This window comes from Doryrhamphus excisus, chromosome 6 (genome assembly GCF_030265055.1).
Source record: "Doryrhamphus excisus isolate RoL2022-K1 chromosome 6, RoL_Dexc_1.0, whole genome shotgun sequence".
In the NCBI taxonomy this organism is placed as follows: domain Eukaryota; kingdom Metazoa; phylum Chordata; class Actinopteri; order Syngnathiformes; family Syngnathidae; genus Doryrhamphus; species Doryrhamphus excisus.
Window position 1 is genome coordinate 4,579,506 of NC_080471.1, and position 12,798 is coordinate 4,592,303.

The 12,798-nt window shown below is 39.3% G+C and overlaps 1 protein-coding gene across 6 annotated transcripts in view; it reads right to left on the reverse strand.

Annotated features, from left to right (window-relative positions):
• diaph2 (diaphanous-related formin 2) overlaps positions 1-12,798 on the reverse strand; it is a 391,673-nt gene that overhangs the window by 259,670 nt on the left and 119,205 nt on the right. For all 6 annotated transcript variants that reach the window (XM_058076542.1, XM_058076541.1, XM_058076539.1 and 3 more), the window contains 6 exons: positions 12,299-12,373; positions 12,159-12,228; positions 10,118-10,254; positions 8,541-8,649; positions 3,871-3,981; positions 1,383-1,495 (listed from right to left, as the gene is read on the reverse strand). In XM_058076542.1, the coding sequence (XP_057932525.1) occupies positions 1,383-1,495; positions 3,871-3,981; positions 8,541-8,649; positions 10,118-10,254; positions 12,159-12,228; positions 12,299-12,373 (615 nt within the window). The remainder of the gene's footprint in view (positions 1-1,382; positions 1,496-3,870; positions 3,982-8,540; positions 8,650-10,117; positions 10,255-12,158; positions 12,229-12,298; positions 12,374-12,798) is intronic.

A 12,798-nucleotide genomic window follows, 5' to 3' on the forward strand; every position in this document is an offset into this window, starting at 1 on the left:
CTCACATTCATACCTGTGGACAATTTGGAGTGGCCAATTAACCTAGCATGTTTTTGGAATGTGGGAGGAAACCGGAGTACCCGGAGAAAACCCACGCATGCACGGGGAGAACATGCAAACTCCACACAGAGATGGCCGAGGGTGGAACCTGGGTCTCCTAGCTGCTGCTGATACTGATCCCCATAGTCTATGAGTGAAATCGGCCTATACCGACACCAAAACCGATCACATACATGCAGTGTAAATGTGGAAATGTACTACTGGCTACTCAACAAAGTGAGAGATGAAAATGGCCAAGATCTAATCATTTTTGGAACATTTATTTCCATAGCTAATTTCAAGCCACACAAAGCTAATATGCGTGTTTCACCAGAACATGAACAAAATGCTGCTATCCACAAGCAACCACTATATTTCACAATGCATTTATTTCTAGAAAAGCAGGTTTGCCTGCCTCTGCTGGGCCCCTCCAGCCGCAATTCCCAGCCAAAATGCACCACTGCTGAACGTCCACGGCTTAAACGTCCACTCGTCACAGTCCATGAATGGTGTGCACGCTCATCGGACAGCTAAACTGGGGGAAAAGCCGAAACTGACGTGCACCCACCACCGAGTCAGAAGTGGTGATCCACGTGATCCATGGCCCGAGTTCTTCCTGCACTAAAAGTCCTCCATACAGTAGCGTCTGCATGCTCCCAAATCCGAACTGAGGCGCTACTCATTCCAGAATTCTGCCCACCCTTGTACAACAGGTTGGGACTGGGGCTTCAAACTCACCAAAACCTACCAAGTGCTCGCCCCCAAATGCCGCACCAATCGAAAGCTTTTCAAAGCGCCACGCCGGTGAGACATTTTTGAGGCACGTTGTGCAGCGTGCAAAACTTATATCACTCTCACAAAGACAGGAAGTCCCACAAATGGCAGACATGCAGCGGGGGCGTAAATGATTGGCATTTTAAAGCAAGTATCATCCGATATCGATACTGCAAAGTTCCCAACTTTAAACATCGCAAGCCTAATTGTAACACTATTTGTGTTAGAAACTGTCTTTACAACATTTGAGTATCTTGCTGTTAACAAGTGAAGTGGGCTCATAGACAAAGTCAAATATGATGAGAAGACGTCACGGAGGAGGAAAGTCAACCAAACAAAGAGAGAAGAGGTGGAAGGTGAAGAAGAAGTTATTTACCAAGCCTACTTGGTCGGAGAGGGAGCCTAATAATGTGTGCAAGACCCTCAAATCCCCCTCTAATGAAGCACATCGCCTGGGAGCTTCAGTCAATCAAAGTCATCACGTTGACTCATCGCTTGCTGCTACATCAGCACCGATGCTCATCCATATATTCACACAGAGGAAGGGGGAGGTTAGAAAAAAAGGATATTCCATCTCAGCTCGGATGTCATCCAGGCGATGGGTCAACTCGATGAAGTCTTCTTCCTTGTTCTCGTTGAACACCTTGAGCTGGATGTCCAACTCCTCTGTCTCTTTTAGCTCCTGAAGCAAGTCAAATAAATAAGATCGGCAATGATGGTTACATTTTAACATGAATCTATTAAGGAATATGATTCTGACACTATTGAATGGAGCTGAAAGCCTTCATAGAACAAGGAACCATATTTGGCTCCCATGATCCTCAAACTACAAGAAAGGAGAAATATGATCTCAGGAAGAAGTACATTTGAAACACTTATATGCTAGGACTACGTTAAAAAGCGATAGCATTTCAGTATGTGGAATCAAACTATGGAATGGATTGAGTAAGGAAATCAAACAATGCACAACGATGAGCCAATTCAAGAAACAATACAAGCAGTTGATGTTTGCTAAATACAAGGATGAAGAGTCTTGAACCAGTCATGATGTGCTATATATATCACTATATTGACACTTACTATGGTACCCATTATGGCATTGGATGCTCATATCACCGAGTACTTTGGTACGAGGTACATTATTAAAAACAAAAAATACCTTAAAATGTATTTATAGAAAGCAGGAAGTGAACAAATGTAACAGTTACTGATTGTAAAAGTACAAGATGGAGGGGTAGGATTTAATAAGCTTTGCTTCGTCCTACTCCTTTTGGACATGTGGAACTGGGGACTGATTATGGGATGCATTCAATTGTAATCTGATGCATGTTCAAATGAAATAAAACCATTACCATTACCAAATAAAACAAACAGCAGCCTGATACCCAAAAATAGTAATTAATAGAATTCTTCTCAGCGAGTATTCAGTATGTGGAATGAAGTTATGGAACGGATTGAGTAAAGAACTAAAATGAGCCATTTCAAGAAGCAGTACAAGCAGGAAGAAGAGTCCTGAAGCACTGTGTCCATACAAATCTATGTCTATGTAACATGTATGTACTCACTCATCATCTATTACCCTTCCATCGGTTATTGACTGACTGTGACTGTTACATGATTTATTTACAGTGATTGTAAACATTGACTCATTTTAACCACATTGTTATACTGCCTTATTGCTTTCCTATATCCGTAAAATTAACAGTGAGTGTGCATTTGGAATACAGGAAGTGAACAAATGTAACTGACTTGAAACAGGCAGGGCGTAGGATTAAATAAACTTTGCTCAATTAGCATATCCGTGTTGGTGTTGAAATGTAGCTTCCTTTCTGCACGTTTCAACCATCCACACAGGTTCATTGTAAGTGGGCATGATGGATAAAGAACAATACAAATGCAATAAACCAGAACATGGAAGATAGTGTTTAACCCTTAGATACATAAGTCAGGTTGTTTTCTTGAAATATCTTCGTAATGAAAATTTTTTATCATTTCATATTCCAGGTATTCCTCAAAAAACACGTTTTTGATATCATGCCATTCACATTTTTAACTTACGTTTAATACATTTTAAGAAATTTTTGTTTTTGTGTTACTACCCCAACCTTCCATAAGTGGGTGAAAAATGACCCGCATGCATTTTCTATGGAATCCAACAGGAACCTTTGATTCTTATCAACTTTGGCTGTCAGGAATAAATTAACTGTAGACCACACAGACTATGTAAGAAGTGTCACCCTCAGGAAGATTATTTTACACATAAAGTGCTAATCTAATACAACAAGTATTATCTTCATATAATATTATGTATGTGTCTGTGTCTCATGACTGTTAGTATTATCAACAAATGAGCCTACTTTATAACTAGCTGACACTAGCTGGCTAACATTACTATATGTATTGTTGGCCATTACTCTTTTGTTTCCTCATCCATGCCTTGGCTGCTAGATATACAGCTGAAATGGTCCTACAGATGCTGGATGATGGAGAGGCAGTAACGGGGTTGGACTCTGAGTCAGAAATGTCTGATGACCCAGACTTTTGTCCAGGAAGGGCAAGCCAAGTATGGCCTAAAGATCTTCTGGTTGTGTGATGCACGCATCCCCTATGCAACACACAATGAATCCTCACATTTTCTATTGTTGTATGGGGTCATTTTCTTTTTCAAAAGATGTAAAACTTACCATTTGTATCATGAGTGGTCAGTATTCAACAGTTATCTACCTCTGTCTGCACTTTAAAATGTAGCTGTTGGTGTGATTCACGCATCTTACAGTAGCCATATTGTTGTTGACAGTGAACTCATCAGTGGCAGTAATGCTGGCTGGGCCATTTGCACCTTACCGCTGTCATAACACTGGTTTTGTTGCTGCTGTGTGGTGCAATATATGGGATAAGAAATAGACGAGCATTTTCTCATGCACTCTAAATTATTATTTAAAAAAACTCATGTACCATGATTTTTCACTCTGCATAAATAACAGCAACATTAGTTGCAAGTCAAAACTAACACATGCTAAATAAATGCCAAGCAACATTGAAATGTTGCTAACTCACAGGCAGGATCTTTTTGAGGCCACATCTTAAGAACTCATTCCGTAGATGTATCCGGAAATCCAAGTCATCCGGCGAGGTAACCAGGGCATTGATCAGCTGCATGCAAGCAACCTGGGGGAAACATAAAGCACAAGGAGAGAGAAAACATAAAGTCATACCACAATTCTTTGCTGCGGTGGTGTCTTCATATTCTATGATCAACAACGCCTTGGAAAAACAAAGAAACGGTGGAGAATAAAGGAGAGAAGGTGAAAAGTCTGCAGCCTGGATGTGCATTATTAATGGATTTATTGGAAAGAGGAAAAAGTCTGCAAGTCTTAGGTGTGCGGTTTTGGCGGGGATGGGGGGTGCTACAAGGAAATGGCTGATCAATTATAATGAGCAGGGAGGTGTTTTAAGGGAGAAGAGCACGGATAAGACAGTTTTCCTTGGACAGCCGATCGATAGGCGGTTGAAGAATTCCCATAGACACGGCCACACATCTGCAGGAATCCTTGACCTGTACTATTGGCTTGGAGGTGCCGTTAAGAAGAAGTCAAAACAAATGCTAAGTCCTAACTGCTGCTTATTGCTGCTGCCCTGTGGCCTGCATGTCCGTCCTAAACCCCCATCCTCAATGTCAGAAACCAGGCAGAGAACATTGTTCTCTACGGCTCAAGTCCTGCTTCTATTGGTCGAGACAAATTACCTGCACTCCTTATCAGTGAAAGACGAAAGCAGACCAAAGAAAACACTAGACCATTTCATAAATTCACATTACCATAAACAGTCGGTAATTTACAATTTTTGGGACTCTTCAATTGTCTTATGGACGTGTACTCAACTGCAGAAAGTACATGGCATGGCATTTTTTTGGAGGTACAGGGTGTAATAGGGACCCATGTGGTTTAGTATTATGCTTATGATGATTATTATTAGGGCTGCACGGTGATCGAGTGGTTAGCGCACAGACCTTGCAGCTGGGAGACCAGGGTTCAATTCCACCCTTGGCGTGGGTTTTCTCCGGGTACTCCAGTTTCCTCCCACATTCCAAAAACATGCTAGGTTAATTGGCCGCTCCAAATTGTCCATAGGTATGAATGTGAGTGTGAATGGTTGTTTGTCTATATGTGCCCTGTGATTGGCTGGCCACCAGTCCAGGGTGTACCCCGCCTCTGGCCCAAAGACAGCTGGGATAGGCTCCAGCACCCCCGCAACCCTCGTGAGGAAAAAGCGGTCGAAAATGAATGAATGAATGTACATATTCACAGCCTAAATGAGGCATTTCCAAGCATGAACAAACATATACATATGTAACGCATTCAAAAGATGTGATATTAAGTGTATACATGTAACTTGTCTGCTCCTTTAAGAAGCGGGATCTGGGAAGTGATGAGTGCAAGGAGCAGGTCAGCAGTGTCTTGTCGCGTGTGGCTGCTGGCAGCTGTTGTGTGAATGTTCACTCCACTCCAGACAGCGGCAGTAGAGTGATATTCTAAACTGGTGACTAGGTATTATCTATATGTGCCCTGTGATTGGCTGGCCACCAGTCAGTCCAGGGTGTACCCCGCCTCTCGCCCGAAGACAGCTGGGATAGGCTCCAGCACTCCCGCAACCCTTGTGATGATAAGCGGTAGAAAATGAATGAATGAATGAATGATTATTATTATTATTATTATTATTATTATTATTATTATTAATAATAATAATAATAATAATAATAATAATAATAATAATAATAATAATAATAATAATAATAATAATAATAATAATAATAATAATAATAATAATAATAATAATAATAAATAATAACAATAGTTGTTGGGTTATTTTTCGGGGACCCTTCCATTGTCTTGGATATTTACTCAAGTGCAGAAAGTACATGGCATTTCTTAGCGCCATGGCGTTGGCAGAACCACATGTAGTTTATTATTATGCTTATGATGATGGTTATTCCATTGGCTCAACTACAGAAAGTGCATGGCTTGTACTGTGTACATTTTTATATGATAAATATGATGAATATATTTTCATTCTTTTTGAGTCAATGCTGAACCAGTTTTCGCGGCTTTGGCTGCAGAATGCTCTATAACTGCATATGGCAGTGGCAATGTCAGCTTTACAGATGCCACAGCGTTGTGCTGTGATAATGACGTTTATGGTGACATATGATGGTTCAGTCATGGTAAATTTTCTTAAGGTGCTGACAACACACCCGGTGATTAATAAGTGGTGTTGATTAGCCTCTGAGCGAATACACGACAATCGATTACAACAGGCTCGTTGTTTACTGTTTCACGTTAGCATGATGTTGTGCTATTTAAGCATCTTGATGACACAAATAACAAATGAAGATGTTATTTTTCTGGTAAAACTAGCTTCATTGGCTGCTTGTTCTGTTCATGTACTTGAATGATATTAGATATTAGCCGCATTCCTTTCCAGAATAGTAGAGAAGCCTCAGTGTTACATAAGTAAAAAAAAAAAAAGTGTTATCATCATATAAGATCCACATAAAAACAGCAGATCTCTCTTGGGGGAAACTCCAAATGGATTATGGATGCAGCAGCACTGACCATATGCCACCTTAAAAATGAAATCTGACACTTTAGAGAACTTGCACCAAAAAAAAAAAAAAAAACCTCAAGCAGAACCTTCACAGAGTTCATGCGAGTGAAGAAAAGCCATGCAGCTCATGAAATATTCTGTTTCTTCACTCCCGCATACAGATAGAAAATCTGAGCCGGTTGGGGCATTTTTTTTTTTTTTTTAAGGGGGAGGTCTGCAGTTTCTACATCCATGGTGGTACCACTGACTTCATAAATGCCGGCATTGAATGTGATGTTGTTGTGGTGCTTTTTAAACATGCAATGCAGAGTTTAAACATAACGTAAACAGAGCGTAAACATGCGTAGAGGACGTCTTGACTCCATCACATATTCAAAAGTGGAGATGTCTATTTAATTCCCAGTAAAGCATTTTAATTTACCTCGCAAAGAGCACAGCTTTATTTAATTAACGGCCAGCAACAAAAGAATATCTCGCCTCGATACTGCCAGCCGCCTCAGCACTTTTCCTGCAAGAACTCTCCCTGCTGCACTATCCCCGGCTGTTCAAAGATTCCATAAGTAATTACCCACTTTTGGCTTTACAAAAACATGCATTGAGTGGATCGCATTTATCTTATTTCCTCCTGCTGGAGTATACATAAAAAACCTGAAGCAGTGTGCTCCTTTGTTGCCCTTTCAAATCAGGGTCCTCTGAGAACCTGAGAGCAGCTTGGGAAAAAAAGAAGGGTGAAAAGATGTGAGAGAAAAAGCAGAGTAGTGAGAAAAGTAGCAGATTTTTTTCGACGTAGCACCTAAAAAAAAAGGGTGCTCGGTGAAGTCAGCGTTTTTAATTAAAGAATCACGATGACGCTGTGAGCGCCATATTCAATATTACTCGGCAATCACATCTCATCATGAGCCCTGAGGTGCGCTGGGGCTGACATGCGGACGTGAAGACGGTTGAAGGGGCAGAGGAAAAACACGTATGAAGACAAGTGCAGGCTGCTGCAGTGATGGACCCCGGAGTGACACCTCGGTTATTTTCTTCCTGCTCTTCAAAAAAATACATCTCTGTGACAAAATAACATTTGAGATGGTGACATTTTCCTGCTACCTTCCAAAAATATGCCACCAAAATGACCATAAAAGAGGGAACCACGCAGTGGCTTTTGTGCTGGTAATACATAAGAACGCTGACACAATTAAAAAAAAATGATAAAGTCAACAAGCCGAGTTGATGACGCGTTCCATCCATGTGTGTTTACAGCACCACATTTAAGTGTGCCTAATGTCTGTTCCCGTCTGGGTGCGACATTTACTAATCTGACAAAGTGTGGATGATTAAAAAAAATAAAATAATAATATTTTTTTTATTATATATATATTATTATATTATTATAAATATTTTATTATATATATATATATATATATATATATATATATATATATATATATATATATATATATATATATATATATATATATATATATATATGCTTTTCCTTATTTCCTTAAGCTGCTGTGCCTCTCTTTCCAGCATAGTGTACTTGAAAGGGAATATTTTTAATGCATGTATTTATATAATTAGATATCTCTATATATTATATGTATTATATCAGAATGTCTGACCATATTGATCGATACTGGCTGCAAGTGATGATGTGCGCCACATAGCAACAAGCAAGCTCAATATCTCCATTGTCTGGGTTTATTTCCAAGTTTCGCTTTCAGACTGTAAGTATGCAATTTGCAATGATTGTAAAGCATGGCAAGGGGGAGAAAGGCATCTTTCTTTCTTTTTTTACATCTAATCTAATATCACAATTCAGGAAGAACCACTCGGACACACACAGCTGCCATACTTACAGCAAAGTACCAAGCAGCCAGTACTCCATGTCGTACTCCAGAGTTTCATACTTTGCAATTTACTTGTTATATGGTTGCTTATAGCAGATAGAATGCATAGAGAATGCATTCATTCATTTTCTTTCTATGCCCCTTGTCCTCACTAGGACATGTTTGTTTCTAGCACTTTGGGAAGGATGATGGATTGGCTTGAAGCTATGATTCTTCTGGTGGAAAGTGTAGTCTGCGCAGTGAGAAAAAAGTGTGTGTTGTGTGTGTCAGTATGAGAATCCTAACCTGGAGCTGTTGGGCATCGTGGTTCTCCAGTCCTTCCACAATTGGAGCAAATCTCTCTTTATTATTCCTCTCTGCAGCAATTGTCATGGCAGCCAGAATCTTATCCAAGCTACAAGAAAAGAGACCACAGGGACCAGAGGAAGCACCAGTGTCAACAAACACTTTTATCACCATCACTGACAGGACATTTACTCACAATTTTCAGCTGAAATACAGTTTATCATATTTTCAGCTGACTTTTTTTTTTTTTCTAAACTAGCTCTGTATCTCATTTTGCTCTTATCATACTTAGACGTGTAACGCAAGGAAATAAATGAGTGTGTATGCGCTCAATTGTCAGAGCAATTGTGTTTAAGAGGCTTTACTACCAGAGAAAAGGTGCAGAACTAATTGTGGGGGACCAGCAGACTAATGTGCAAATATACTTAATGAGAAAGTAAGCAAATTAGAGAACTTGCAAGGGCTCAAGGCAGCTTGTCTAAATGGAGAGGTGGCCATTTTCAGCTGGAAACCCAAACACTCTAATGGGGGTAAATAGACCCATCACGTGACACATCGGCCCCTGCTTCTGTCATTGAACCTATCCAATTTTTTTCAGAGCAGGGGACATCACATGTCCCTGACCAAATGGGTTATAAACGTCGAGTAGAAGTGACAAAGACATAAATGGAGGTTAGCGCATTCATAGTGGCTTTAAAGGCACTTCAAACAGCGCTTCAACACAGGACCAGATAGATCTGCTTAAGTTGTCGCCTTTCCTCTTGATGCTGTCAGCTAAAGTGGGTGTCGAACACGAGCCGCCGTCACGCCATTGGCTGCTAGGAAAAAGACGAGCCGGCTTGTGTCACTGTCACTCACTACAAGGTACACACATCCTGACGACCAGCTCCCACCATGCCCCACCCTGGGGGGGAATTCTTATAGGGACTGATTGCAACTCCATGAAGACTACAGTTTTCTTAAACAAAAAATATAAGAACTCAGCAATTAGCATAATGTTCTCAACAACGTTTTTTTTTTTTTTTTTTGGTGTCCCATCCAGCAATTAGGGCAGATAGTCTTGTTGATCAAAATCAACAACAGTTTTAAAAAACAGATTGAATATAAAAATGTCTATTTCTATTTCAGCCACACACACTAAATTTAGAGAGATTTGTACACATATAAGCTGCACATGTCCACATCATGAAATGACATTTTGTGGTACGCATGAGTCCTTAAGGACCAGGCAATGAGCCATTGTCATGAATCAATCAGTCTGACTCATCTTCCAAAGATTGGTAAAATCATCACACAGCACCTTAACATACAAAATGTAGCTAGTAAATATGTAAGATAAGTACCAATACAAGTTTAAAATAACAAACACAGGCTACTTTAACTTCTAACCCATAATGCATTGCTCCCAGCAAAATAGTTCATTGTCCAACGGCTGCCATGGGTGCCTTTATGGGTGTCTTTATGTTGAACTTCCCCTTTTCACACAGACATAATGATCCCTTCATCTCTAAACACTCGATGTGACGACTTTACAAGTGTGGCGGTGAGCAATCAGGTGGAACATATATGAAACTTACATGTTCTCCTCTCCGATGATGCAGAAGGCTGAGAGGATTTTGACAGTCTCTGTCATCATGCCAGCCTGTTTAGGGTCAATGGATCGCGCCAGTAACAACAGGCTGCGCTCGTCTCCCAGGATCCTTTGCAGCCCATACTGCAGAGATGGGCAAAATAATGGGGAGGGGGGGATAAGGAAATGGCAGGATATAAATTATGCAGGTTACTATGAGGTACCACTCTTTTCAGGATGGAGGATTTTATACGGACAAATGCAGGTTTCATAATAGTTTCATAACAAATTGGAAAAACTAAGAGAAAAAAACTGAAATGAGCAGAGGTGGAATTGGAATGCTTCAAGCCCTTCCGGGATACCACTGTAACATTCCACAATTAATGACATGCCTCTGTAGGTGCTGCTGTTTTGGTTAGCAACACAGTTCAAATTTCAACCTTTCATCACCATGTGTGAGCAACAGTGTCATTGAACAAAATAAAGTGTCTATTTGGGAAAGGCCGTTTATTTTTTTGCAAATGAACTATTAATTTAGACAGCATCAATTGAAGTCGAGTCCTAATTTGGGGTAATTACATAATTTAATATTATCAAGAGACAATGAAGCCACAAGATTACAAGCATGAGGAATTTATTACATTGGAGACAGAACTAAAGGGGAAAACACTTTTCACTAACCTTTTCTAAGGCTCATCACAAATAAAAGTCAGGGTGAACAGGGGTGATAATTGAAAGGAAGAACATAAATTGGTCATTTACCCTTGAAATGTGTGCCACTACTTGAGGAATGAGGAAAAAACCTTCCCCAAAATGGATAATTAATTGATCTGAGAGCAGAGTGGAAATGGTAAAATTAGCTTCTCTTTAGTAGCCCATTATCCTGCAGTCTCAGAATTATGTGGAATACTGGCCACCGAGTTATCACTATCGAGGTGCTACGGGAAGTCACATTTTAGGCCAATTTGATCCAAATGTATTATTATTTATGATCCTAAACAATCAAATGACTATTTAATAATAATAATAATAATAATAATAATAATAATAATAATAATAATAATAATAATAATAATAATAATAATAATAATAATAATAATAATAATAATAATAATAATAATAATAATAATAATTGGTTGAGTAAACAGAGTAAAAGATGCATTAAAATCCAATATCCAAACATTCATTCAGAGCTAAAACAAGGCTAAAAGCAGCAGGGCGAGGCGCAGCAGTCAGGTATAAAAAGTTAGACATTAAAAATGTATTTAAAAAGGTGGGTTTTGAGTTGTTTTTTGCAGGAGAGAAGGTCGGGGCAAGCACGGAGTGAATGGGGCAAAGAGTGGGGGTGGGGGCAGCAATGGAGTTGTGAGTTGTGGAGAATTCTAATGGAATTAGAATTGCATAAGAAATCAAATGACAGAAGTCATGCCATTGTGTCTTTTAATTGTGTATGAATCCTGATATTAGGATTAAGTGTTGTTTTAGCCCTTCATTTGAAAAATAAGGAAAAGTCAAGTATACATGGATTTTTTTTCTATTCTAATAATGTATTTACGTATTTATTTTTGGGTATTTTGCTGTGTATGTGTATTTTGTGCTATTGGACTTTACCTGTGTGCTAAAACCAGTCATAGTAAAGGTTTGGTTTATTCCACACATGCTTTTAACAAAGTCACATTAAATCAAGCCTTTTCCTTTTCCCTGCAACTTGTGTCTAATTTTGCTGTTGTTTCTTTAGTTTTCTGGTTTAATTGTATCTTTAGAATGTGCCTAGGAGGAATAAAAAACATTTATTTAATGCTTAAATGCCCCCTGGGCTGCACTATGGGCACCCGTGCATTTGGGTACACTTACACAATGCAAGATGTCAGAAAAGGAGTGGGAGGAAGCAGAGCTTATTTAATCCTACCCCTTTACCCTTACAGTAGTCTGTGTGAATAATACTTTCAATCACTTTACATTATTTACAATGGAATAATTTCTCCAAAAGAAAGATAGACAGAAAGACAGTATTAGTTTAGTCTTATGTTATTGATTCATATACAAACCTTGTTGTTCATGAACGCCTTCAAGCATTGTATAAGCTTATGCTGATTCCGTTTATCGATATTCTCTTGCCTGAAAACGAGAGAAAACATTCAAATGAATATGCAGTACATCAAGCCCTGACAAATGATAGCACACTCACTGTTTTTTATCCAAGAGCTTCTCCAGCGCATCCAAAAGAAGTCCAAGACCCTCATGACCGAAGTTATTAACCCAACTGCAGGAAATACAAGACACACAACATATCCTGTCAGTATTATAAACAAAGTCTGCAATATTTTACCAGGAAGACCAACAAAGAAAACACTATATTCAGACCCAAATGTGAGTCTCATTCAGCTTAGTTTTTCTCAAAGACTTCAAAATGTTAGTTAAAGTGCTATCAAAAATTAATAAGTGCAGGCTTTTTGTGAACACTGAAAACATTTTCACAGCATATGATATTAGGGCCCTACTATTTCCACAAAATTAGCCAATAAAAACAAAATTTACTGTTAAACACGGAATCTCTCGCAGAAGAAGGAACATCCGTGTGGTGAACTTGTGGTGCACTTCCCTGCCGGACCACTACTTCATTGCGGAATCTCATCACAAACAATAAACGTGTCAAAATGGCGACCTAAAACCGAAGACAGAAAGTGC